The sequence below is a fragment of the Typopeltis vanoorti genome, chromosome 2 (assembly GCF_054136105.1).
Source record: "Typopeltis vanoorti isolate ZY-2024b chromosome 2, IOZ_Tvanoo_1.0, whole genome shotgun sequence".
NCBI lineage: Eukaryota > Metazoa > Arthropoda > Arachnida > Uropygi > Thelyphonidae > Typopeltis > Typopeltis vanoorti.
In genome coordinates this window covers 141,537,549-141,563,182 of record NC_143550.1, presented here as the reverse complement: position 1 = coordinate 141,563,182, position 25,634 = coordinate 141,537,549, and the positions used below count along the sequence as shown (strand labels likewise).

General features: G+C 34.3%; 1 protein-coding gene across 1 annotated transcript; it reads left to right on the top strand.

The window, feature by feature from the left end:
* The first annotated feature begins 15,698 nt into the window (after window positions 1–15,698).
* On the top strand, window positions 15,699–22,787 carry LOC150109477 (transmembrane protein 163a-like). Its single transcript, XM_090408528.1, has 8 exons — window positions 15,699–15,941; window positions 19,058–19,195; window positions 19,324–19,367; window positions 20,633–20,724; window positions 21,187–21,283; window positions 21,416–21,527; window positions 21,724–21,865; window positions 22,162–22,787. The coding sequence occupies exons 1-8, from the start codon at window positions 15,884–15,886 to the stop codon at window positions 22,214–22,216; spliced, it is 738 nt and encodes a 245-aa protein (XP_090264654.1). The 5' UTR covers window positions 15,699–15,883; the 3' UTR covers window positions 22,217–22,787.
* Window positions 22,788–25,634: the final 2,847 nt, after the last annotated feature.

The window sequence follows — 25,634 nt, the reverse complement described above, 5'->3', positions numbered from 1 at the left end:
TTAATTAATTGGAAACTGAAATTCATTCTAAAAGGCTTCTGTCGTCCTAGACGGGGTTTGAACCCTGGTCTTTACAAGCGAAGGGCAAATATTGCATCATCTGGACCTCGCAGCGAATTCGCGAAAAACAAAAATGATTTAGAACGCAGAAAAATCATTCAATAATTTCAATTAACTTAAGGGTTTCTGAGTCTAACCTACCCTTTTTCCTTCAAATTCCATATTTGATAAATATTTCTATTTTGAATTCATTCAGAATAAACTAGAATTTTATAATGAGAACGAAGGAAAGATATTATTTCATCTTTATGTTCTTATTTGTTTAGTTCATTTATTTTTTAAATTTTACTTTTGTACTTTATTTAAGTTTTAACTTTTATTCCTAATGTGAGTTTTAGCTTATTTTTTTATCCCATAAATCATACGATCTCTCGGTTTTTTTTTTCTTTTGAATGATCAAAATGTATATTTAAACCGATGTATTGCGTTCAATTTCTAATAAGGTTATCTGTTAAGATAACATTTTCGAAAAGATTTTAATATAATCATTAAATAATATTATTGTTGTTAGAGAACAACATCCATGTTTAAAGAAATGTAATTATTTAGAATAACAACCATCATCATCATCATCATCATAATTCCTGACATGTACCCTAATGGGGTGTACAAGATATGATAGTACTACATGAAAAATTTACATCATTACTCACTTTCTATCTACAATTTTCCTCCAAATCAGTCTGTTGCTTGTCAACTCCAACATTATCAGATCTTATATTTGTATCGTCTAAGGCACTTTGTACCGTATCAATCCACCTATATCTTGGTCTTCCTCTGGTTCATTTTCCTGCCAACCTGGCAGAGAACACTTGTTTTGCTAATATTTCCTCTCCCATTCTGTTTAAGTGTCCATACCACCTGAGATTAGCTCTGCTAACGCATTCCTGGATGTTGACAATGTCAAGATCTTTTCTAATATCCTCGTTTTTAATATGATATTTCCATTGATGCCATGTTTTCATTCCCCTAATTTTTCTCAGAACCCTCATATTTGTGGTCTATAGTCTTTGATCATGTGCTTAATTTTTAATCCTGCTCATATATGCAGTCTCAAGTCTTTGGTCAAGTGTTGTACTTTTGATCCAGCTCTCAGATCCATAAGTTAAAATTGGTTTGAACACTGTCTTGTGTATAGCTAAGTATACAAGATAGTGTTTTTTAGTGTTTTGACTAATTTCTCTTTTATTCCATATAAATTTATTCACTTGACTTCCTACCATACCATCTTTGTTGATTCTGTTGTCTATTTCCCTATTTAATTTACCATCTTCACTAAAAATCGTGCCTAAGTAGTTGAAATATTTTACTTGTTCTATAGGTTTCTCCATTCACAATGCAGCTGATATTTTCATTGCTTCTGACTATTTTCATTGTCTTGGAATTTTTATTGCTGACCTTCATACCATATCTATTACAAATATTCAATTTGGTCAGGGAATCTTGCAGACTTGTAGCGGATTTATTTAGAAGTATAACATCGTCCGCATGAAGCAAAGAGCTGACATGAACATCTCCAATTTTGATATCGGATTTAATACCAATTTCTTTCATAATGTGATCCATATAGATAATTAATAACAGAGGGGATAATGTGTATTATTGTCTGACCCCAGATTTAATATTAAACCATCTTCCTGTACTTCCTTCAATTCTAATTGCTGACTTACAACTCAAATAAAGACTAAGTATAACTTGATATAATGCCCCATTGACAACATATAAGTGTAATGTTTTGAATGGTTTCTCTCTTGGCACCTTGTCATATGTCTTTTCCAGATCTACAAAACTTAAATACAGAACGTTGTTATATTCCCATGATTTCTCAACTATGCATTTGTTATAAAATGAAAATCTGATCCTTACAACGTCTATTTGGCCTAACTCCAGTTGTTCTTCACCAAGCTTCTCTTCCACTATCCTTCTCAACCGTTTCTCAAGTATACTTGCATATATCTTACCACGAACACTCAGTAGAGAAATACCTCTGTAATTCTCACATTCAGTTTTACTTCCCTTTTTATATATGGGTACTATGAGAGCTCTACTCCAATTATCCGGAACAACTATGCAACTCTGGTCGAATATTATCTAATCCTGCTGCCTTTCCACATTTCAAGTCTTTGATGGCTTTTTCTACTTCAACTATGGATATGTATTCCTGATTGCGTGTCTGGTGAGTGTTTTTTACCACTCTGCTATCACTGTTTGTTTCATTTAGCACTTTTTTCGAAGTAATTACTCCATATTTCAATGATATCTTTTTCTCCAGTATTTATGCCACCTTTATCATCTCTAATTCCTTTTACAGCACTCTTTCCTCAATTTCTGAGCTTTTTCAACAACCTCCAGAATATCTTTTCTTGATATTTCTTTTCTATGTTCTTACCAAAGTCTTCCCATGACTTTTGTTTAGTTAGTTTTATACAGTGTTTTGCTTTCTTACATTTGTCTCTGTATTCTCTAATAGCACAAGATGACTTATTTACCAGGAACATTTGATATGCTTTCTTCTTTTCTTTCACTGCCTCTTTAACTTCCTGTGTCCACCAGGGAGTTCTGATTTTTCTATCCTTGCAGACAACCTCACCACATGTCCCTCTGGCTGAATCAATATAAAAAGGGTGTTATTATTTTATTGAATAGAATCTATTCAATACAACATGACAGAATAGAATAATAACACCCTTTTTATATTAAACACTCAGGAATAATGGTGTTCCTTCACCATTGTGCCACTGAATTCAAATCCAAAACATTCATCACTCATCATTGTTCCTAAATACTTATCATGGTTCCTAATGCTCATGTACGTGACTCCCATGAAAATGAAAGCTCAGTCCCAGATTGGTAATTCAAAATCCTATTTATTAAATGAAGTCTTCTGTTTCTTTTTTACTGCAAACATTGGTAAACGTTTTTCACTGTAAGCATCGCGCAATGTTTCTATATTGACTCCCTTACAAAGATTCTACGCAGAAAAAAAAAGGCAACGCTGAGATAGATATAAACAGTGAAAACGAATTAAGATGTTCAAAATGTTTTGGTAATTTCAATATTTTATAAACAACAATACATCGATATGATTTGCTTAAGATGCTAAGTTAATCTAATGAAAAATGCAATACTTTATTGAAATCGTTACTACTATTCACAAAAAAAGTATTTTTGCTGTATTCTTGAACGTAAATTTCCAACCAAAAGAATTTTAAAATTCTATGGGTGACGTAATTGTTAAGTAGCATCATTTGGTAGTATCACATGTCCGAAACATTTGAAATTAGGTTAATTTAATAAATACTTTTAGTTTGTTATAAAAAATTTCACTTAAAAATTTAAATAATTTCAGATATTAATATAATATTTTTAATGTTTTAGAAATTATTCTAAAATCGATAAATAAGTTTCTCACACCTGTAATTTTTTTAATTATTATTGTTTATGTAATTACGAATCAGAGAATGTCGCATACTCGGACTATAGCAACCAAATTCTTTTCAAAGGCAAGTGTGCATCCTAACAGACTGATCAAACTGGCCGCTGACTATGATGCAACGGACTATTCTAAGCACAAAAGACCTAAAGCCATCCTAAATCCCCTCACTGAGGATTAATCTCCTAGCCCAATCAGGGCGAGCAATATAGCTCATAAACTCTTTCCACTCACAGTCTCTGTTAAGATTGCCGGGAATATGAAAAGCTTTTGCTTCATCCGTTAAGCCAGTAATGTTACTAGTTACTAGTAATGTCGCATACTTTGTGTAATGAATACATGTAGTGCTGGATTTTTACACATAAACCAAAGATGAATAAGTACTTTACTGTACTGAATAATAAAAATGCTCTTTAGAAGTACAGATGTAGAAAAAAAAAAGAAAACCGATTCTTCTAGTTTGAAGAAGATTATATATACTGTATATATATAGGATAATCAACATCAGACTTCAGTTCTTCTTCTTCTTCCTTTCACCCTCCTCACCGCAAGGTAAAAGAGGGAAAAAGATGGTGTATCCTATGTCTGCAGAAGCGTTGAGTTCTCATGGCCAGTTTGCCTGCTTCAGGGATGAAGAACGCCAGATAAATTGGGGAGAAAAACCCTGCAGTCCACTCCCAAGATCGGCTAACTTGGCTATGTATGAGAAAGATTCTAAGTTCTCACATCAGCGACGGGAATCGAACCTAGGACACTCCTTTTCCAGGCATATGGTTGCGAGGATATAGCCAATCAGCTAACCGCGCGGACTCAGACTTCAGTTAAAAGTTGTAAATATTCCGGATGTTCAACATAAGTTCTGTTTTTGTATTATGCCTATGATTTAGGTAATTTCATGACCAAGAACACAGAAACACAAACGAATCTTGGTTGCAAACGTACGTTTCTGTGGTTTTAGTAGTTCTGTGGGAAGGTTTCGATACTGAGACCACAATACTATGTAATTGTATTGTGAGTTTAATAAAAAAAAATAAGCAAAAGCCGCCCAGCAGTGACACTTCGGGCAACCGTGCAGATCGCCATCCAGTCCAAACAACCTCCACTTTGACAACTCAGGAAGGAAAACAACTTGAAACCACGTTCAAAACTTACGCCGAGGCTGCACGAGCCTAACAAGGATACTTCCTCCAACGAACTCACAAGCTCCAACCTAACATCAGTACTAACTGCCTCACTAGCTACCATGCTTCAGGAGTTCAGCAAAACGAATCCTACGCCATCCTCCACAAAGAAATTCCTGCAAGGTACCCATTCAATTCTGACAGCCCTCAATCATGAATAAAAGGAAATATAAGCCTAACTCCCTTGTTATAACTGCGTGGAACGCAAATGGGCTGAGCAACAAAATCCTGGAACTGCAAGATTCACTCACAGATATAATCCTGATATAACAGGTATCAGGATTGTATCTGTGATAACAGGTATTGAAGTTCATACAAACAATGCTGGCAGTATCAAAATCTATGCTACATGCAATCCACCCAGCATTCCATTACTGGTATCTGACTTGGACTCCATTCTCGTCTCCACAGACTCCATCATCATGGCTGGAGACTTTATTGCCAAGCATACAGATTGGTTCAGCTCCACAATCAATGACAAAGCTCGTATTCTAAATCGTTACTTAACGCGAAACTCAATTGTTATAGTCGGACCCACAGCGACCACCCATCACAGCCCAGCTAGAAACTCAGATGTACTCGACATCGCCATTCTCAGAAACATCGGATACCAGTATCAACTGGAAACGTTAAACGAGTTATCTTCTGATCACAACCCCATTCTCCTTAAGCTCGGTACACAAGAGCAATTCTCTCCTCCGCACTCCTTTATATCTTGGAACAAGCTCCAGCTCTCTCTCAGATCACATTTACCCAGTATCTATTATCCACAAAAAAAGAGGAAACAGACATAGCCGTAAACAACCTTACCAGCCAAATCAAAAACGCAATAGCATCAGTTACGCAAACCACAGTCTTTCATCTTAGCGGTCAGATCCCTGGAGAAATCATGGACTTAATCAGATTAAAAAACAAAGCCAGAAAAAGGTACTATAATACAAGAGCCTCCACATGATAAAACAACCCTGAATAATTTAAATAGACAAGTCCGTGAAGCTCTGCAAAAACATCGAAACCAAGATTGGGAAACCAAACTGACTAATTTAAACCCAGAGGACAACTCCATCTGGAAATTCTTTTGAGCCCTACGCACTAAAATCAACCTATACCCCCAATACAGACTAAGAAAGGAATTGCTCACACAGATAAAGAAAAAGCGAAGCTCTAATTGACAGCTTGGAAACTCCATGTAACTCTTCTTATGAAAATCTGAACATCAATCTTATCTACAAGATTCACCGCCGAGTCAAGCAGGTCTTAAGACAACAAAAGGATAACTCAGAACCTATCACACCAACTTCTCCAGCAGAAGTTTCAAATATCATAATCCATCTGAATAACAACAAGGCTCTAGGTCCAGATGGAATCACAAACAGAATAATCAAACTACTCCCCAGAAAATCCATTGCGCATCTAATCAACATAATCAATGCCACCTCAGATTCAAGCATTTTCCCATAACTTGGAAGACGGTGGACATCACGGCAATGAAAAAGATTGGAAAGAATTCTCAACTCCTCGAAAGCTACAAGCCTATCAGTCTTCTATCCAGCCTTGGAAAGGTAGCGGAAAAAGTCATCCTTACAAGGCTTCAGACAGCAACGGATAAGTTAGGAATTATTCCGGACGAGCAATTCGGATTCAGAAAAAAACCATAGCACTGAACAACAAATACACCTGCTGGTTGAATATGTCACTAAAGGTTTCAATTGGAACCTCCACAGCTGCGGTCTTTATAGATGCTGCGAAGGCTTTTGATAAGGTGTGGCATCAGGGTCTACTCTACAAACTCATCAAATTCAATATACCAATTAATCTAATAAAAATAATTGACACATATCTCAAAGACAGATACATGCTGGTCAAAATAAACGAAACTGTATCAACCAGACGCAAGATCCTAGCAAGTGTGCCGCAGGGCTCACTTCTGCTCCTCCCCCCTGCTATTTTCTATCTCTTCTTCTTCTTCTTCTTCTCTTCCTTCTAAGACGGGTTGAGTCTTCTCTTGAGCAGGATCTTCCAGTCTTCTATATTCCTTGCTGTTTGAAAAAGTTCCTTATATGTTCTGCATCCCGAGATGTTCTTTATTAATTTCAGCCAGGTAATTCTTGGTCTTCCAGGTCTTCTTTTTTTCAGTTGGAAAAGTATTGATTAGGACGTTAGGAAGTCTGTCTGCGTCCATGTGCACAGTGCGTCCAAACCATCTCAGTTTGGACGCACAATAATAGAAAAAATTTTCTAATTTTTTCTATTATTGTCTTTTTATACAATAGTTCTTGTCTGACTGTGATGTTTGTTTTCTTTTCTATCCAACTTGTTCTATTTATTTTTCTTAAGCATTTCATTTCAAATGCCAGCAGATTTTTCTCCTCTCTTTTTTTAACTGTCCACGCTTCTGCTTCATAGATGACTGTTGGTATAATTATTACTTCATATAATTTGATTTTGGCTTGCTTGGATATCTTGTTTGTTTTCCAGATTTTTTGTAATTTTCCCATGGTGGTCCATCCTATCGCTATTCTGTGTTTGATTGTTTTGAGTTCATCTATTGTTTCTGTTAGTTTTGATCCAAGGTATATGAAGTTGTCTACTTGTTCTATTTGTTCTCCGTTTAGGGTGGCTGAGATGGTAGTTCTGTTCCTCCCTATTTTCATCACTTTTGTCTTTTGTATATTTATTGTCACGTCATATGTTTTACAGGTTTCGTTTAGCTTGTTGATCAATTTTTGTAGTTCATTTGGAGTTCTTGCAAGAAGGACGAGATCATCTGCATATTTGATATTATTTATGTTTAAACCATTGACATTGATTCCAGGCTCATTGTCTATTGCCTTCTTTACAACTTCTTCTAGATATATGTTGAATAGGCATGGGGATAATGGGCATCCTTGCATTACTCCTTTTTGGATCTCTATGGGTTCTGTTGTGAGTGTGTCCTTTTTTAATTATTGCATTTGTCTTAGAGTAATATTTTATCAGAAACTGTATTATATATTTGTCTATTGCTTTTTCTAGTAGAATTTTAAGAAAAATTTCTTTGTTGATGTTATCGAAAGCTTGTTTAAAGTCCACGAAACAACAATATAGTTCTTTATGGTCTTCCCAGCTGAGCTCTGCTAGTTGGTGCAATGTGAAAATTCGGTCTATTGTTGAATAGTTTCCTCGGAAACCAGCTTGTTCTATGCCTATCATTTCTTCGTAGGTGTTTTTTAATCTATTTTGTATAATTCTTATGAATATTTTATAGGTATGAGGGAGTAAATTGATTGGTCTGTAATTTCTGCAGTCTCTTTTGTCTCCTTTCTTGTATATTGGGATGATCTTTCCACTTCTCCAGTCATCTGGGATCTCTCCTGTTTGTAGTATTTTATTGAATAGGGTTGTTAAATATTCTATTGATGTGCTGCCTCCATATGACCACAGTTCAGTAGGGATAGTATCAATGCCTGGTGCTTTATTTTATTTTCTATCTACATAGCTGATGTCCCTCAAAATCCAAGTGTTCAACAATCACTGCATTATATGCAGATGATACTGTTTTATTAGCAAGCTCTCTCAGCCCAAACTTGCTATCAAAAGACTCCAAAGCACTATTCATACACTGGAGAAGTGGCTGATGGACTGGAGGATCCAAGTAAAAACTCTCAAAAAAGTTCAGTCATACTGTTTTCGAAAAAAGAAGATCCAGATCAAGGAGGACATACACCTATTAGGAGTTATGATTCTATGCAGACTGAAGTCAAATATCTCGGCGTGACGCTTGACAAAAAACTCCAATTCAGCAGTTATGTAAACCACATAGGCTCGAAGACATCCAAATTAATCGCTCAATTCTACCCCCATGATCAACAGAAGAAGCAAACGGGATACTCAAAACAAACTACTCATATACAAGATGGTAATACGCCCATTCATCACTTACGCATCTCCTGCATGGAGCCATACCTCGGACACAAACATTCAAAAACTGCAGAGGATACAGAATAAATGCCTGAGAATGATTCTGGACGCCCCATGGTTCATTAGAAACTCCCAGATTCATAGAGAAGTCAACATTCCCTACATCACACCACTCCTTTATGATCTAGCAGAAAAGTTATTCACCAAGACAAGCATAGAATTTCCCTTTGAAATAACTCTTCGCTCAAAGAATTTCAGACAAAGGGGAATATGAAAAGCATATATGCTTCACCCATCAAACCAGTAACGTTTGCGACTACAGTAAACGTATGTTGGTTCTTACTTTACTATTCATGTGAGGACTGGAGATAAAAATGTCAAAGACTATCTAAAAATTAATTTATTGAGAGTGAAATTAGATGCTGAATAGAGTCATAGTATCTTCCATTAATCTTGTTATTGAAGAAAGACCAGAATTAGTTTTTTTTTTTCAGCCGGTTCGTAGGTAAGTCTATAACCCAGAAGAATCTACCCTATAACTTCCAATATTTTACTTATTAATTATATTTAGGATTAGGAACACGAGATGGCAGATATTCTTTGGAATTGCAATATCCATATGCACGTCGGATAGAAATCGAGGGCGATTGACAAATGTTGAGACCAAATATCAACCAATATCAAAAAAGTTCGGAATGACAAGTGCCGTTCTCTCTCTCTCTCTCTCTCTCTCTCTGTCTCTCTGACAAATATAAAAATGTAGAGATAATTTTTGGAAATTCACGAGAGTATATGCCCATGTAGAAAAAAGTTCATCTGTTTAAAAAAAAAGAAAACTACCCGAAAATCAGGTTTAGTTAATCAACAACATCTGTTTACGAGAAACTTAAATGAATTTATTTATGAATGTTATTTCTGGGAAAACTCCCATGTTACAGAAACAGGCGAAATAGTCGTAAATATAAAAGAATTTATTTATTTTTAAAAAAAAGATAGCTACCTAATGGAAAAAAACCTACTTGCTGGTTGATAACAGTAATCTTTCCAAATTCAACTACAGATAACAAGTTATCAAAGAGACAGTGAAATTCTACAGTTGCTAGTTGAATTAGACTTTTTAAGATATATCATGGATATTATACACAAACGATCAAAATAAGAAATTTAAATATTTCTCTATTAGGTTTGCCATTTATGGTTTTATCACGCTAAAAGTAATCTCGAGAACTGTGTAGAATTAGTAAACAAACATAGGAACATTAATAAACGACATCATACGGAAGTCATTAACCATTCTCACTTCCTACACACGCGCGCACACAAACATCATGCAGATAAGGAAGCTGACATTTGGTGCTTCTTGTATCATCTCAAAACAGGACTGTTTTGGAGTAATTTCTAGCTACAAAGAAACTGTGACGTATCTCAAGTTAGTCAAGTGGTTCACGCACGTATGCACAGACGTGCGACACCATTCGCAATATTCAGCAAAGGGCATGTCAGATATCTAGTAGATTTATTTATTATTTTCTTCTTAGTGCATAATCGTTTACGCCAATGATCTACACCATGTATATATTCCAATAGGCTGTTGATTCGATTCATGTCGTGAATAGTTGTAAATGTCTTTAGATGGGATCTGAATTTCATCGTCTTGTATGAGACCACTACTGTGCTTATTGCAAGTTTCTGGATTAAGTAAAAATAAAAACTAGAAAATTTTTTTTAAAAAATCTTAAGTTAAGGGGATAATAAATCCCTCATTATTTTATTTGTACTACCCAGGTGATCACTTACGCCTGGACTCGCCGATAGTTCTTCGGCATGATCTCCGAGTTTCGTATCCGGCTTTAAAATAAAATAATGAGGGATTTATTATCCCTTTAACTTAATTTACGCCGCAGGAAAAATAGCCTCTTGGCTCTTTAACGTAGTAATAATTAATATATGGGAACACCGCTCTGGCAATTCGTTAGTGGGGGTATATGTAAGTTCGGTTCACTCAAACCTTGGTATTCCAGGTCTACCTACTCACTGATGAGACCTCAATAAAGGTCGAAACCGGTCTGAGTGGTGGCCTCTCCTCATAATGTAAAACAGTAATACATCTCCTAGGAATTGCGTTTTACATTATGAGAAAATATTAAGGATAGTGAAGGATCTTGCTCCACCTTTGTAACGAGTTGCCCTAGTGTTGTACTGCCCAGGTGATCACTAACGCCTGGACTCGCCGATAGTTCTTCGGCATGAAACTCTTAGATTTCGATAGATTTCGATCTCCAAGTTTCGTATCCGGCTTTAAAATAAAATAATGAGGGATTTATTATTCACTTAACTTAATTTACGCCGTCGGAAAAATAGCCTCTTAGCTCTTTAACGTAGTAATTAAAAAATCTTAGTCCGTCCACCGTACTCATGTTCATGGATTCGCATAACAAGTATTCAAACCGACATTTCGGATGCTACTATGCAGTATGTACTCGTTAATAACATTGAGAACACAAAAGCTCAAGTAAACTTAAATAGATCTACAGTACATTTCAAGTTATATTATTTTATATTGAAGAACTCTGTATTTGGATCTACTTATAACTTTTTTTTTAGCTACCTTTATACATAGCTTAGTTTTCTTACATTTTCTTTTATTTAGCAGTATCCCACCTGTTTTAGTCTTTTGTGTCTAAATAAAAACAAGAAACCATGTTAATCAAGCAAGCAATACAGGAGGCAATTTCTTTAGGTATGTCCGAAATTGTTAATCTATTAGTATTCTGGGGAACTCCCTATTTAATCTCGTTTTGATTTCAGTCTTTTGTGATTATATCTTGGTAGATCACAATAGGAAAGAAACTGGAAAACAATCAAGGTTTCGAATGCTTGACAATTAAGGAGATAACAAAAGACAAATATTGCAAATATACATGCAATGGAGAAGCTGATAATGAACACTTGTAAGGGCCGGGTGGAAAAGATCTGTAAATCGATAAGTTTGTGCTTTTAAAAATAAATTGAAAAGCGAGCTTTTTATACTTCGTAAAACTCATGAAAAAGTAAGGAAGGAAGAAAGAAGAAAATTAAAATTTAAGAAAAATAGAAGGGAATGCAGGTATCCCTTTATTATTGGAGTGAAGGCTGAACTCACACACACACACACACGAGAACTTTATTAATCCAACTGATGTGGGATTTAATTAAAGCAAACTAAACGGCCCATCTTAATGAAGCCAAAGTCATTCTTGAAGTGGAAATTTTTTTTTCCACTTCTAGTCTCTGCCATATTTAAAAAGGTCAAATGTAGACGCATATGAGTTATTGCTCATTAAAGTTAGTGATCCAATTTATGCATGCAATATACCCAATGCTCGAAACAGGATTAAAAAGGAATAATTGCGATCTGTATGGAAGGAAAAAAAACGAGATAACAAGACAATTATGAGCCAATTAAAAGATGCAGTCAAGGCGTACTTCCTATCTCTTTCTTTGCACATGCGTAGAATGAAGTTATTCGTTAATCAAAATGCTGTCAGTTCATCCCAAAAGGGAATCTGCCAACGAATCAACATTGTTTAGTAGTTGCTAGTAGATTGCAGTAAGAATGCGTCCATTCTTTATATTTCTAGTAATTCGTTCCCAGAATACAATGCGATCACCCGAGGTCGAATGTAACCTGATATTTATTTTCTTTTATGAAGGTTATCAAAAAAGTTGGTTGATTGATTTATTTTTGACAATGCTAATTAGCCTCCTCCACATTCATAGTCAGTTGAGAAATATATTTTCTAGTGACACAGTTTTTTCTACTTCATACGTAAAGGATGACTGCATATATCTTATATATCGATCTTGTTTGCTGTGTTTAAATAATTGTTGAGTTCTTTATAAAGAAAAAAAAAACCGAATAGTTGGATTGTTTATTACTTAACTAAAAACATAGTTTAATCTTCATCATTTTCAAAATGATGTAAACGAGAAATATGATTATTCCTGCAGTTATTACATTATTGGAAATATGTTGTATTAACTTTTATGCATCTTATGTGTATAAATTAATATTTAATCCTAAAATTAAAACGTTTAAAGAATCCTGTAACGCCTTTTATTATTTCTCAACGAAATAGGCAGTTTTCTTTTAGCCCTAACTAACGTTTTTGGAAATCGGAAGGTATACCGTCTCTACCGTTAGTCATCACGGAAAGCTGAGTCCATGGTAGTCAATGATTTTAGAAGTATCGAGGGAAAAGTACGACAGATAACTTCCATCATTTCAAAATCCTAAACCCCAAAACTTTTGTCTGATTGTGAGTCTACGGTCGTTTTTTTTTTTTTTTTTGAGATGCAGCGATAAAAATCCAAGTTTTGTGGAGGAGGGGAAGCTACTGCCGTTTGCCAGAGATCATCTAACTTGGGAATCGATTATCTGATCTCTCTCTCTCTCTCTCTCTCTCTCTTGCACATGAATCGACTAATTCTCGCATTGGCTTAAAAAAAAAACATCTAATAGGGGATTAAAATCGGACCTATTGTGGTCTTTCTTCGTAAAATTTTTCTAAAATTCTTCTTATAATAATTATTTATGAACTTATTTAATAAAGAAAAAACAGTAGACAATGAAAATATGTTTCAGACAGGGGAAGGTGATATGTGAAGTACAGAAACATTTGATTTAGAAGGATATTAGCACTCTCTGTTATCCCTGACCATTAAAGTTCATGAAACCATATTAGACAACGAGAACTACTAAGAGAGAGAGAAAGAGAGAGAACTATATTCTTGGAAAATGATGACCAGATTTTCTAAAAATTATCAGACGGAAGAACGTCAATTAAAATGTATAAAGAAAACACACTTCAATAATCTGATTGGGAAACATTTTATACAGAATTCCTATCTTCTGATATTAAAAACAAGTACCTGCTATTGCCCATATACGGATAGAGGGGAAGAAGCGAGTGCGGAGGACTAAGGGCAAAGTTGAAATATCAAAAGGATCAATTTACTTTTTTCTTTTTTTACAAGTATAGTACATTTTGAGTAGCCTAAATCCAAGTGAGGGACATATTTTTAGTAACATTTAACAGTAGCAAATTTACTATGAAAAGAAAAAAAAATGTTATAATGTAGTCACCTGCATCTTTTTCCTCAGTAATACTCCAATTTAAGAAAATGACAGTTTTTTTCGAAATAAACTATTAATTTGCTATGAATTTATAAAGTACTTTAACATATCTTCCGTAAGGTTCAGTAAAACTACGCCCATTTAAATGAATAGACACTCATCTTTATCGTATAACAGGTCATTCGCCTTTTTTATAATCTTTAGGTCAGCTGCATTAGGGCACAAAGGCTTCAACCTTCAATATATTGAGAAAAAACAAAATAAAAATAGCTTATTAAATATGAAATATAACACGGGTCAAGTCAAGTGTTTAGTTTTCCTAAAATCTCAGTTTGATTTCAGACGTTTTAGCATTTAGTTTGTTTCTAATGGTATTCAGAGACAGATATTTATTTTTTTCTAGATTGCACCTTCGATTTGGGATTTCTGTTGTGGATGTCAATATTTTTCTGGGTTGTTTATATTGAAAGATAAAGTTCGTCTCCAAGATGAACAGAACAGACTTTTTTTTGTACCATTCAAATCATGTCATCATCAAAAATGGAAGAAAAACAAAATCTTAAAGCAAACATTAGCTTTACAGAACACTAACAGTGAACTATGAATTTATGTGGACTGCAAATGGTCGATGAAATCCCTTCTGATGTAATGCCATACTTGCCGTATGTATATTTGTCGTCTTTCCGTCTACACACTATATCATGCTATACTATGAAAAGCCATGGACGCCATTTTGTTTTCAATTCTGATAGTAATTAATTAACATTTAAGTAATTACTAAAATATAGAGTCAAATCATCAATTTGAAATAAATAATATAAAACAATAGAGAATATTATGGACCCAACCATATTTTATAATCAAATATAAAAAAAAATCTGAAAATTGTGGTTTAAAATTAATAAGCTTGGATATATAACATCCTTCATCTTAATAATTTAATTAAAAAGGCATTGCGCATGTTTTATAGCTTTATGTTATTGTCAACGCTTATATTTGCATATTATGTAATTATGTCAGACGCACGTTCTCATAAATTTGAAAACATAATATTAAATATATAGCGTGATTTTCAAATAGGTACACTATTTTTTTTTTATTTTTAACCAAGAAAGAAAGTTGCTTGAGTAGTCTTGTATATTAACGACACAAATAAGCTATGACGTCATTCACTGATGTCTCTTTTATAGTTTATGAGCAAAATAAAATTAAAAAAAACTCATTAAAATCAACTGCTCTAGAGCAAGCTTGGTTATGAGTAGAACTAAAATCATCAAATACCAAGTACTTCCCTTAAGAATTATTATCTAACTGCTTGCGTGACTACTAAAAAAAATTATCATTGTCTTTAAGAATAAGCCGAAATTTAGCAGTAATGAAATTTTACCGTAAATGCAACAGACATTATTTTTATGTATTTTTATCTTCTGCAAATTTCTTAGAGGGCGCTGTGTTCGAATATTTTAATTTACTTTTTTTCTTTCGCTAAAGACTCTCAAAAGGGTGTATGTGGCGCTTTTTGTTTCAGCGAGTTTAATAAAATATTTGGGGGTTTTTACTTAATTATGTTTGCAAGTTTAAGCTTTATATTATGACAATTGTTACTCAAAATAGTCAATCTTATTCGCTAGATGTACTTTTGTCGTGTTTGGAAATCTTAGAGCTGGCATTACACAATGGGTTCATATGTGAGTTCTTTTAGTTTGTTTTTCGCGTGACTTAAGTTTCCAAGCTAAGGTTTTGATATTGTTTTAGGAATTATGCCAGGAAGTTTAATGTTTCACAATAGGAATGACTAATTTATATGAATGTGATATTCGAATAGAATTTATTAACGTATTCGTTTACATCAATCTATTTCCATCACTGTATCCTCCATGACTAGTCCTGGTATCTTTCGCTTACAGTCAAAGTTCATGTTGCTTCCCCCTCCCCGCTTTGGTGGATTTTACAGATAAAAACCGCGACGCTCTGAAGTGTTTGACAGAAAACATTCGATAAGCGGCAGCATAGTTTAATTAACTGCAATTCTCTCCGAATCGCTTAACATTCCATAAACTGGAGGGAGAGTTGTGAGTAGTTCGCCTGTGAAATTAAGATTTACACCAAGAGAGCTGCAGGCTTGTCGTTTTTTTTTTATTTGGCCACGTCTTTTAAGTTTTATATATTTGTATTTGGAGAGTCGATTAAAAAATGATCGAAAAAAAGGAAGGACTCTGTTTTAAACACATTTCTGAAGGTCTCGCCAATGGTAAGCCTTTCATTTTATACTCGTTGTACAAAAGATGATTCTTCTATTTGATATTTGTGAATTATTGTGATTTGATTTTTCGTATGTTAGTTCTGTTGCCAGTTAATATAATTGAAAATATAATAGACATTTTGATATTTGTAACAAACGCTTAAATTTTTTCGCTTTTTTTACAGCGTGAAAATTGGAATAAAAACGGGACAAAAAAAATAGCTCATGAAGAAAAATTAATTCGCAAAGCTGAAATTGTATCTGTGGCGTACGAGCAGTCACTCCCTCACTAGGGGAGAGGGAAAAGTGTGAGGCAATGGCTGCAGAGTGATTGTCTTTTTTTTTAAAAAAAAAAATTAAATAAAATTTTAAACTGAGTGGAAATAAAGATTCCCACCTACTTTTAAATCTCTAGTGCTAGTTTGGCACTACATTAAATCGGTTAAGTCGAATATATATTGTTTAATTGAGTAATAATAAACTTCGGTGAGAGGAAAAAATCCTTTCTCTGTTTGAGAAGGCTAACTCGTCAAAGGATTCGTGTATGCTGTAGCCTGTTCGTCGGTGCGCGGAAAGTGTGTGTGTGTGGGGGGGGGGGAACAGGCATTACTTCTAGTTGCGAGTAATAGATTGAGGAGGAAACTACAGTATTTAGGATGTTCACAATTTCTGAATTTTTAGTATTTGCAAGACTTCGAAGGTTTGATCTCCGGATATTCAGTATAATCCCCCCCCCCCCCCCTTATTTTGTAATTCAAAGAATCGAGCAATTATAATAGACATAAGATAATTTTTTCCCCTCCCAAATCGAATGTTTTAGGCATTTGGTTTGGGGAAGGGGGTGGAGAAGCATTACTTTTACTAACGTAAACCAGTGTGAAGATTGGGCTAATTATTATAACTTTATTTATGAAGAGAAATAATTACGGACTCCTCCGAATATTGGCGTAAGTCGTGAAATTTCTCTTAAAGCAATCATTTTAATTTCCGACTTTGAACCTTGACTGACCTGATTGTGAAATCCAAATAACAATGAATTCTTTCGAATGTACATTTAACGATGCATACGCATTACCTAAAAACAATACGGATTATGAACATGTTTGCTACTTTTAAAATCCTCACTAATCCTGTGAAGTTTTTCTGTTCCTATCTGGATTTTTTTCTGCTTGTAGAATACAACAAATACTAATATTTATCAGATAATGCAGGAAACCAAATTCATCCGCTATGAATTTAAAACCATTAAGTCGCTATGGTCGATTAGTACCTTAACTGGTGGTACTAATCGCGAGGAAAAAAAAGTTACAAAAGTATAGTAAAAAAAAAAAAAAGGTTTAGATTTACGTATTAATGAATTGTTTTGAATAAATGACTAAGTTAAAAGTATTTGTATTGGAAAGCTTTTCAAAACAAAAAATTCATTGGAAAAATATGCATTTCTTCCTATCCAAGTATACTATCTGCTCCAACTACTATGATGCCAAACGAGGTAGGTGGGAGTTTTTCTGATGCTAAAAGCTTCCATGCATAATACTAATTGAAGCAACAAAAGTCTTATTAACCAAAATCAACTTTACAGTATCACAACTCAATGAATGTAATACCCCGAAAGTAAACAGTAACAGTGCGTCGGCGCACAGCTTCGAAAACAACGAAACTGCTTTTTTATGTGATTCAATTATTTATCCAAGAGAACAACAACAAACGGAGTTGGCGACGATGGGTCTCGCGGACGTTAAACTACACCAAGAAGCAAGGGAAATATTTAACTACTGGGGGGGGACCCACCCTTCTTCCTTCCCATGTAATCAACTTCAGTAGTAGGAGCTTTCTCGTTGCCTAGATACCTCCCAGAATTAATGGCACGTGCCATGCAAAGCGTATATTGTACCAAATTCAAAGGTTAAGAAATGTCTTCGGTTTCTGGAAGATTCGCTGACCGTTCAGGAGTCCACGGAAAACGTTTTGTCGCACCGAAGTCAATGTTGAGGTTGTAGATTATCGCTAGATAATGCCGATAACAAACCTACCTCCCCTTATCTAGTCAACACGTGGGTGACAAAAGCGAATACCGTAATGGAGTTTTCCCATATATTAATCATCGACACACGCAATGCAGTTCTCGGAAAAAAACAGCCTGCTCAGCAGAATCCGTTGCGATAAGCTGTAGACACAAATGGGTCATTCATTAAATGCTGATTAGTGTAAATTATCAAATGTTAAAATTCCAATATCTTTTTAGAAACGAAATATATAAATTCGACCCTCAGTCTGAGAATCGCACATTTTTCAAGGAATAATAATGATCCTTCTTTGGCACTTTTGGAATGCGAATTACTTGCCCATGGGTATGATTTTTAATTATATACATCAAAAATATTGTTGATTTATATATATTTTGCAATGTAGAAAAAAGTACTGCATTTAAAGCTTTAAAAATTGGAAAAATAATTGATTTTGATGCATATAATAGAAGTGAACTCAATGACACCTTATTCATTTTAATAAAGGTTGAATATATGAATATCTGTGCAGAATCCGCAAACAAGGAAACCTAGGTATTCAAGGTTTTTTTCCCTTTTCCCTTCTGTATATTTAAATTTAAAAATAAAAATATGGGTAGGTCCATTCTCCATTTTAATATGCATTTAAACTTTATTTACTTTTTGCTTTGATTCGGCCTTTTAACGTTCAAATTCTAATCCTATTACAGAAAAAAAAAATTCATTGTTACTGAGGTCTATTTCTATGAGACTGAAGTTATTTGTCTCCCAGTATGATTTTCGTTTTGTTTAAATCACAATGCGAGATCGGCAGCACATACGTCATGGCTTTTACTGCCTCAAACGTATCCAATCTCCCGTTCCCAGCTACTTTTTAAGTTTCTGAAAAGTCGATAAACAAAAATTTATACATAATTATCCTGAAATATGCGCACTTCATTTTCTTTTGTTCTTGCTGTCAACGGATAATACTGTAGATGGAGCTCAGTATTACGGCGTGTTCCCTTCTGCTTTTGATTTATAATTTAATACATCGAAATTGATTTTTTTAAAAAGGATTATCTCATTTAACATTTTAATTTTAAGACCTTGATTCGAAATGCGCCTTTTGTCTTTCAGATGAGATTACCGTTAAGGTCCGACTACCACAGACCGAAGCCAAAGAGGTTGACAAAGAAGAAAAATATCGCCTTTATGCAGTTATCGTGTGCTTGGTGACGCTCCTGATTTATTTCTTTATGGGAATTGCAGCATTTGGTAGGTACTGGTCTGAAGTACTCTTTTCTGTACTTCAGTAAGGGATAATCATTTCTAGATTGACTGCATATTTCATTATGATGAACGAACGCATAACTAATAAGGATTTTCGCTTTTGTTTCTTACAGTTTGTGCAGCAGCGACAGATAGCTCTGCAGGATATGCATTTGCGGTAAGCAGCTCCAATTTTTTAATTTAATATTTGGCGCAGGAAACATATGTCTTAAAAATATTCTTTTCATTTAAAAATAAGAATTTTTAAAAATATTAAGAATATTTTGGACTCCTTGGAAGTATCACGTAATAGTTTAGCATCATTGAATTGCGAAATAAGTATCGCCGTAGTCCTTATAATAAGCAGAAAGACTTAATTTATAAGCAGAACAACTCGGGATGGCTTGAATTATAAAATAATAAAAGAAATTATTTTATAATTGTTTATAAAATATTTAGTTCAATATTAAACTATATTATATAAATATTAAATGTTATTCTATTTAAAATTTACAAAAGTAAAATATTTTATTCTTTAAATCCTTTCTAAACAAATTCAATGCAACACCTAAATTTTTATAAAATCTTGTTTAATATGAGGAAAACTTGTAACTGAAAATTGTAAGTTGGGAGTGAGGCCAAGCCAGTTGAATCCAATACCCTTGGAGGGTAATGGATGGCAATGCTGTAGCCAATGAAGTTCTAACTGAGGCTTGGCTATTGCTGTTACCCTCCTGCCATGATCAGAGCTTTAGTTGCTCAATAACACCTTATCCCTACACTGTCCTCTACAGATAACGGGGAAGATAAAAAGCATTCTTGCTTCGCCCCTTTAAGCCAGTCCTTATAAGGACTATAAGAAAATTGTAAGTTTTAGGGATCAAGAATCCAATACCCTTGGAAGGTAATGGATAGCAATGCTGTAGCTAATGAAGTTCTAACTGAGGCTCGGCTATTGCTGTTACCCTCCTGCCATGATCAGAGCTTTAATAGATCAATAACATTTTATCCATACACTGTCCGCTACAGATAACGGGGAAGATGAAAAGCATTCTTGCTTCGCCCCTTTAAGCCAGTCCTTATAAGGACTATAAGGAAAATTGTAAATTTTTTTTCTCGTGTATATATATATATATATATTTTGTATTAAATTAAACGCATACTTTTTATATTTTATATACATCTCCCTTACATGACATATTTTTTGTTGCATACTAAATTAAATATTTCATGTAACTAAATGGAGAAAACGTTATAATTAAGATTTAAAATACTGTATACATCATAGATGTTTTTAATCATAGTATTGAATATGTAATTATTGCAAAAGTTAAATGTTACTGCAATGTACAATAGAATATTTTGTACAAATGTCACATTCTAAATCATTGATCAAGTTAGCTCCCTTGTTACCATAGTAACACTGCTCTTTGTCCATTACAGCTTGACTGTGTACTTGACATGACTTCAGCTGCCTTAGTCTTGTGGAGATACTACGGATCAAACTCAACTTATTCTCGATCCAGGGAAGAGATGTACGTATTACACTGGTATCTATTTTTACGGTTAATGAAATTGGTGATTTCAACACGTAACATTTTTTTTATTACTTTAATCAACCGGCCCTTTCATCCCCCCCCTTTATATGACGTCATGGTTTAATGTCGTCATTTGGGCGTCATATGCATTGTCTTCGATTAATTAAATATTAAAATCGAAATGCTAATTTTATTTAATAAGCTTAGTGGGAGATTTTCCCCCCTCTTAAACTGATTTTTTTTCCTTCATTGAATAGAGCATTCTTCAGAGCCTTTTTTTTTTTAGCCGATTAATAATTTCAAAAATGCGAAGATCCTTCCCTCAGTTGAAGGTTATACATCCATCTGTTTGGATGCAATGGAACTATAATACATATTAAAATGTTTAAGATTTTTATATTTTATTTAAAAATCTGTCTAGTAATGTAAGCATTTTTTTTTTTTTTTTAATTGTTGTAGAACTTGCACAAGCCTTGGAATTCTTTTCATTCTTTCTGCACTGGGGATTCTTGGAAAGTCAGTGTATGATGTCACCAAACACTCTGTTCCTGGGCAGGTGAGTAACAGCATGTACATATGCGCTTGATATGGTTTCTGAGAGAGAGTACATTACTTCCTCTTCAATGAAGTTATTGTCATAAAGCAGTTTTGTCAAGATTCCTAATTAAATCCTATTGTTTTCTTTCAGGTTATGTACATATTTATTCTCGCAGCCTTGGGAGCTGTTGTGAGCCCATTGCTCGGAATAGTCAAGTATATCTTACATAAGAAAATGAAGAGTGAATCTTTGTTACTGGATGGTAAGTTGTAGAGGAAAAATCATTATTTAATGTACCCAAGTTATTTACTAAAAACAAAACGTTTTAAAATCCATTATTTTGAATGAAATGGGTAAACATTTGTTCGTCTTATAATTTTAATGAGATGAATATTAAATATAAAATATTCTTATTAGAATTGAAAACTCAACTACTACATCCCTTTTTGATTTTATAGCTCTCAACTCCGTCCTAAGTGGAGTTTTAGCGCTCATGGTTGCCGTGGGAGATGTACTTTATTACTACTACAGCGCCGCCTGGTGTTTAGATCCCGTCATGAGTATTGTCGTTGCAATTATCCTAATTATTTGCGGGATTAGGTAAGTCAAATTATAAAATAAGTTGTAATTATTTACTTGATGTTAAAATTATCTGATTACAAAGCATCATATATTTTCCCCCCTTCATTAAAAAAAAAAAAACTTCTAAAATTAATTTTTAAGCTTAAGTTTAAGTTTAAAGTAAGCTTTTAAGTTTTATAACTGATAAAGTAATAGCTTGTTCCTGTTATCGAATTAAATTTGAAGTTAAAATGAAATCAGAATGAAGTATTTTATTAGCTGTAAGCTTCCGTTTTGTTTCTATTAATTTTATTTATTTTTTTGTTTCGTTTCAGAGTAATACGAGAACAAAGAAAACGCAGTGCAGAAAGCGAACCATTGTTGCCATGAATCACGCGGGAGAATGTACATTTCATTCTCCTTTGTGCGTGTTGATTGGTATGAAATCATACAACACGCAAATTTACGTCAATGCATCGTCGACTGTTGAGAAAAAGTTGAATTAAAACTAGCTGTGGTGGATCAAGACCAACATCTGTCTGAAACGGACAGCCTGTGAAACCTGGCTGAAAACACCAATCGGCAATGGTTCAAATACGTGGATTATTAAATTGACAATGTTTTCCAGTCAAAGATTAAGTTCGTTTCTGAGTAGCTCTTTCAGTCGTGTCATCACAGTTGAACATTTTGTAAATTTTGTTAATTTCAGATTAAGTTTTGATTAACATTAATTGTTCGATTCAGTTCTTTTGACAATACGTATTTTTTTTTTCTTTTTAATAATGGAATCTCGTCAACTTCCTACAATTTCGGATCGACCGTTTTATAACTGTTATCAAAATGAACTATTAAAATTTCCGTTTAGATTTTACTTTGCTTTAGTATTTAGAAAAGATGTCCTTACAGGTTTAACTATGTATTTTTGCCACTTTAGAAATAAAATATTTTCCAATTTTTCTTAGCTTACGGCCTTGGGTGAATTTATTGACAAACTTTTAATATTTCAAATATTTCATAATTAAATTATTGTTATAATTGAAATGACATTCACTATGGACCAATACCAAAATATTCAGATTTTAAGTGATACCAAAAATGTATTTCATTGGTTACAGCTTTGAAGATACTTCTGACATCTGTGAATAACAAATGTACTGTGTATACGCACGACTTTTATTGACAACGTTCTTACAATGTATTAAACTGCCGAAAGAATCTGTGAAGCCAAGCAAATTCGTTGAAGCAAGTTCACCCGATGAAACAACATTCAAAATGGATTTCACGTTCATGATGGCGACCTACGTTTAAATCATTTAACAATATTCATGTCACTGTTTACATATTAGCGTGTCAGAGATAGCTCTTGGCTTGTTCCATACCATGGACGAAATTCGTTGTGCTATTTAATGAGCTTGCTTTGTATATCGCTGATGGAATATGAGATTCAGTCCGATATCCGGTAGTTGTGTTGCTGGTAGGACTAGAAAAGCATACGAATGTGGTTGTACCACATTCGTATGCTTTTCTAGTCCTACCAGCAACACAACTGAAATCTTCAAGTGACCCCTTCCACGTGCTAACTGTGGGCATTTTTATTTTAAGGAGAAACTCTTGAGGCTATGGACAACGATGAGTTCCCGACGCTGTTCTTCATGAACAACAGAACCACAATTGCTATTTGTACGATACTAATACTTGTTCATGACGTCCACAATCGTATTACGTTCAAAAATCGAAAAAAAAACTTTTCATACAAACATACCTGTAGAATATTCTCCAATGTTGATGTGTTGTCCTTTAAGTCGCAATAATGCAACAGTGTATGTCCGAGAACAGTTCATGTTGTCACTAATTTCTGATATTGACAACTGATTGTGAGTACGAGAGTGACTACATATTGTATGTGTTCTATGAAATACTTCGAGTAATTAATTACTCGATGTTGAAGAATTGAACTATCCTTTTTGCGAAAAAAGCAACTTCAAAATAAAAATCGGGAAGATTTATTACTTCACCTGAGAAATTTCAATACCGAGTTTATTTTCTATCAGAACAAAAGTGTCATTGCTCGTTTCTTTTTTAAATCGCTTTCTTCTCAGTATATATGAATGTACTAATTATAATTTTTGTAAACTTTGTAATGTATTTTTGCATTTATATATCGGAGAATAACTACAAATATTTAGCTGAATATGCTTGAATAATTTTATACACCATTTTTCTTTCTTAATATGTTTGCATTAATTTTCCTCAAGGAGGAAATTATGTAGCCAGGGAGTGAATCAACCGACCGTGAGATGCGGTGATTGATTCATTCAATCCAATACCCTTGGAGGGTAATGGATAGCAATGCTGTAGCCAATGAAGGTCTAACTGAGGCTCGGCTATTGCTGTTACCCTCCTGCCATGATCAGAGCTTTAATAATAGCTCAATAACCTTATCCCTACACTGTCCGCTACAGATAACGGGGAATATGAAAAGCATTCTTGCTTCGCCCCTTTAAGCCAGTCCTTATAAGGACTATAAGGATTATGTAGCCATTGCATGTGCTCTGCAAGAATAAATTAATAGTGTTTTAGCATTTGCCACTTAATCTGCTGTAGGATAGGATATAATAATATCGTGTATCCATGTTTGAGGTTTAATAGAATATTATCAGCACTGAGAAAGGATTAAAACTAATTTAATACTTCCAATATTTCGCTCCGTCACAGAGACTTCAGGGATTATAAAAAAACTTTTTGTAACAACACACAAATACAATAGTGAGTGAAACTAAAGTCCTATCTATGTGATGTGCCCTCTATGGGCATTTCCAGGTGGCCTAGGATGTAAAGAGGGATCTCTGATAATTAATGCTTCCCAAATTTTGGGAAGTTTAATGCAACTGTATTTGTTTAAATTAGGTTTGATTTCTGAGTGCAGATTCTAAGAATAGTCTTTCTTTTTTGAATTTACTATGTGGAGCATGGTGATTTTTTTCCAGGAGATCCTGTGGGTTGTATCCCAAACATGCTCAGGATTCAACCATTCACAGGGAACTTGGCCTGGAGTATAGCCTACGGGCATCTTCCGGTGAAGTGGGTAAAGTCGCGATACAGACCCAGACCGTGCGATCCATTCTGTAACGTTTGCCAGAACGTTGAAAACGGTGGGACATTTCTTCCACTATTGTCCTTCTGCTCAGCGTATCTAGCGAAGACTCAGTAATGTACTAGGCATCTCCCAATCCTCACCTTTTGCGGACGTCGTTTACTTACAGTTCCTGCCACCTCTTAGAAAAACGCAGAAATCTTAATTTTCCTAGTAAAAGTACCATATCTGGAAAGTGAGAAAAAAAATCTCATGTACGGGACGAAAATAGAGTATACGCGAATGCCCTCAGTGGGTTTCATTTTTACTTACCTCGGTTCTTGCACGGGAGAGATACCTGCTAGGGGCTGGAAGGGTCTTCAACAAATGGTGCAAACCACCTATTATCTGTTTCATGACACAAGGTAAAATTAAACCTTGTCTATTTTTATAAAATAATTCTTTGGTTTTATAGTTCACAAATAGGAGGGGTTGATCTGATTAAACCCGAGCTTCGAAGGCCAACATTGAGGCGATTTATCAGCTCCTTGTGAGCCGTACCACTCAGGTCAGGTTCTTCCCCCATTTTGCTGTTCTTTTGGTTCTTAATCAATGGTTATTGCATTATCTTCGTGATCGTTATGTTTCTTTTATTTATTTCTGGATAATTTTTATTTTTTATAAAGGATAGGCGTGACGAGAGTGATGTCTAAAGACCTTTTTAGACAACCTCGC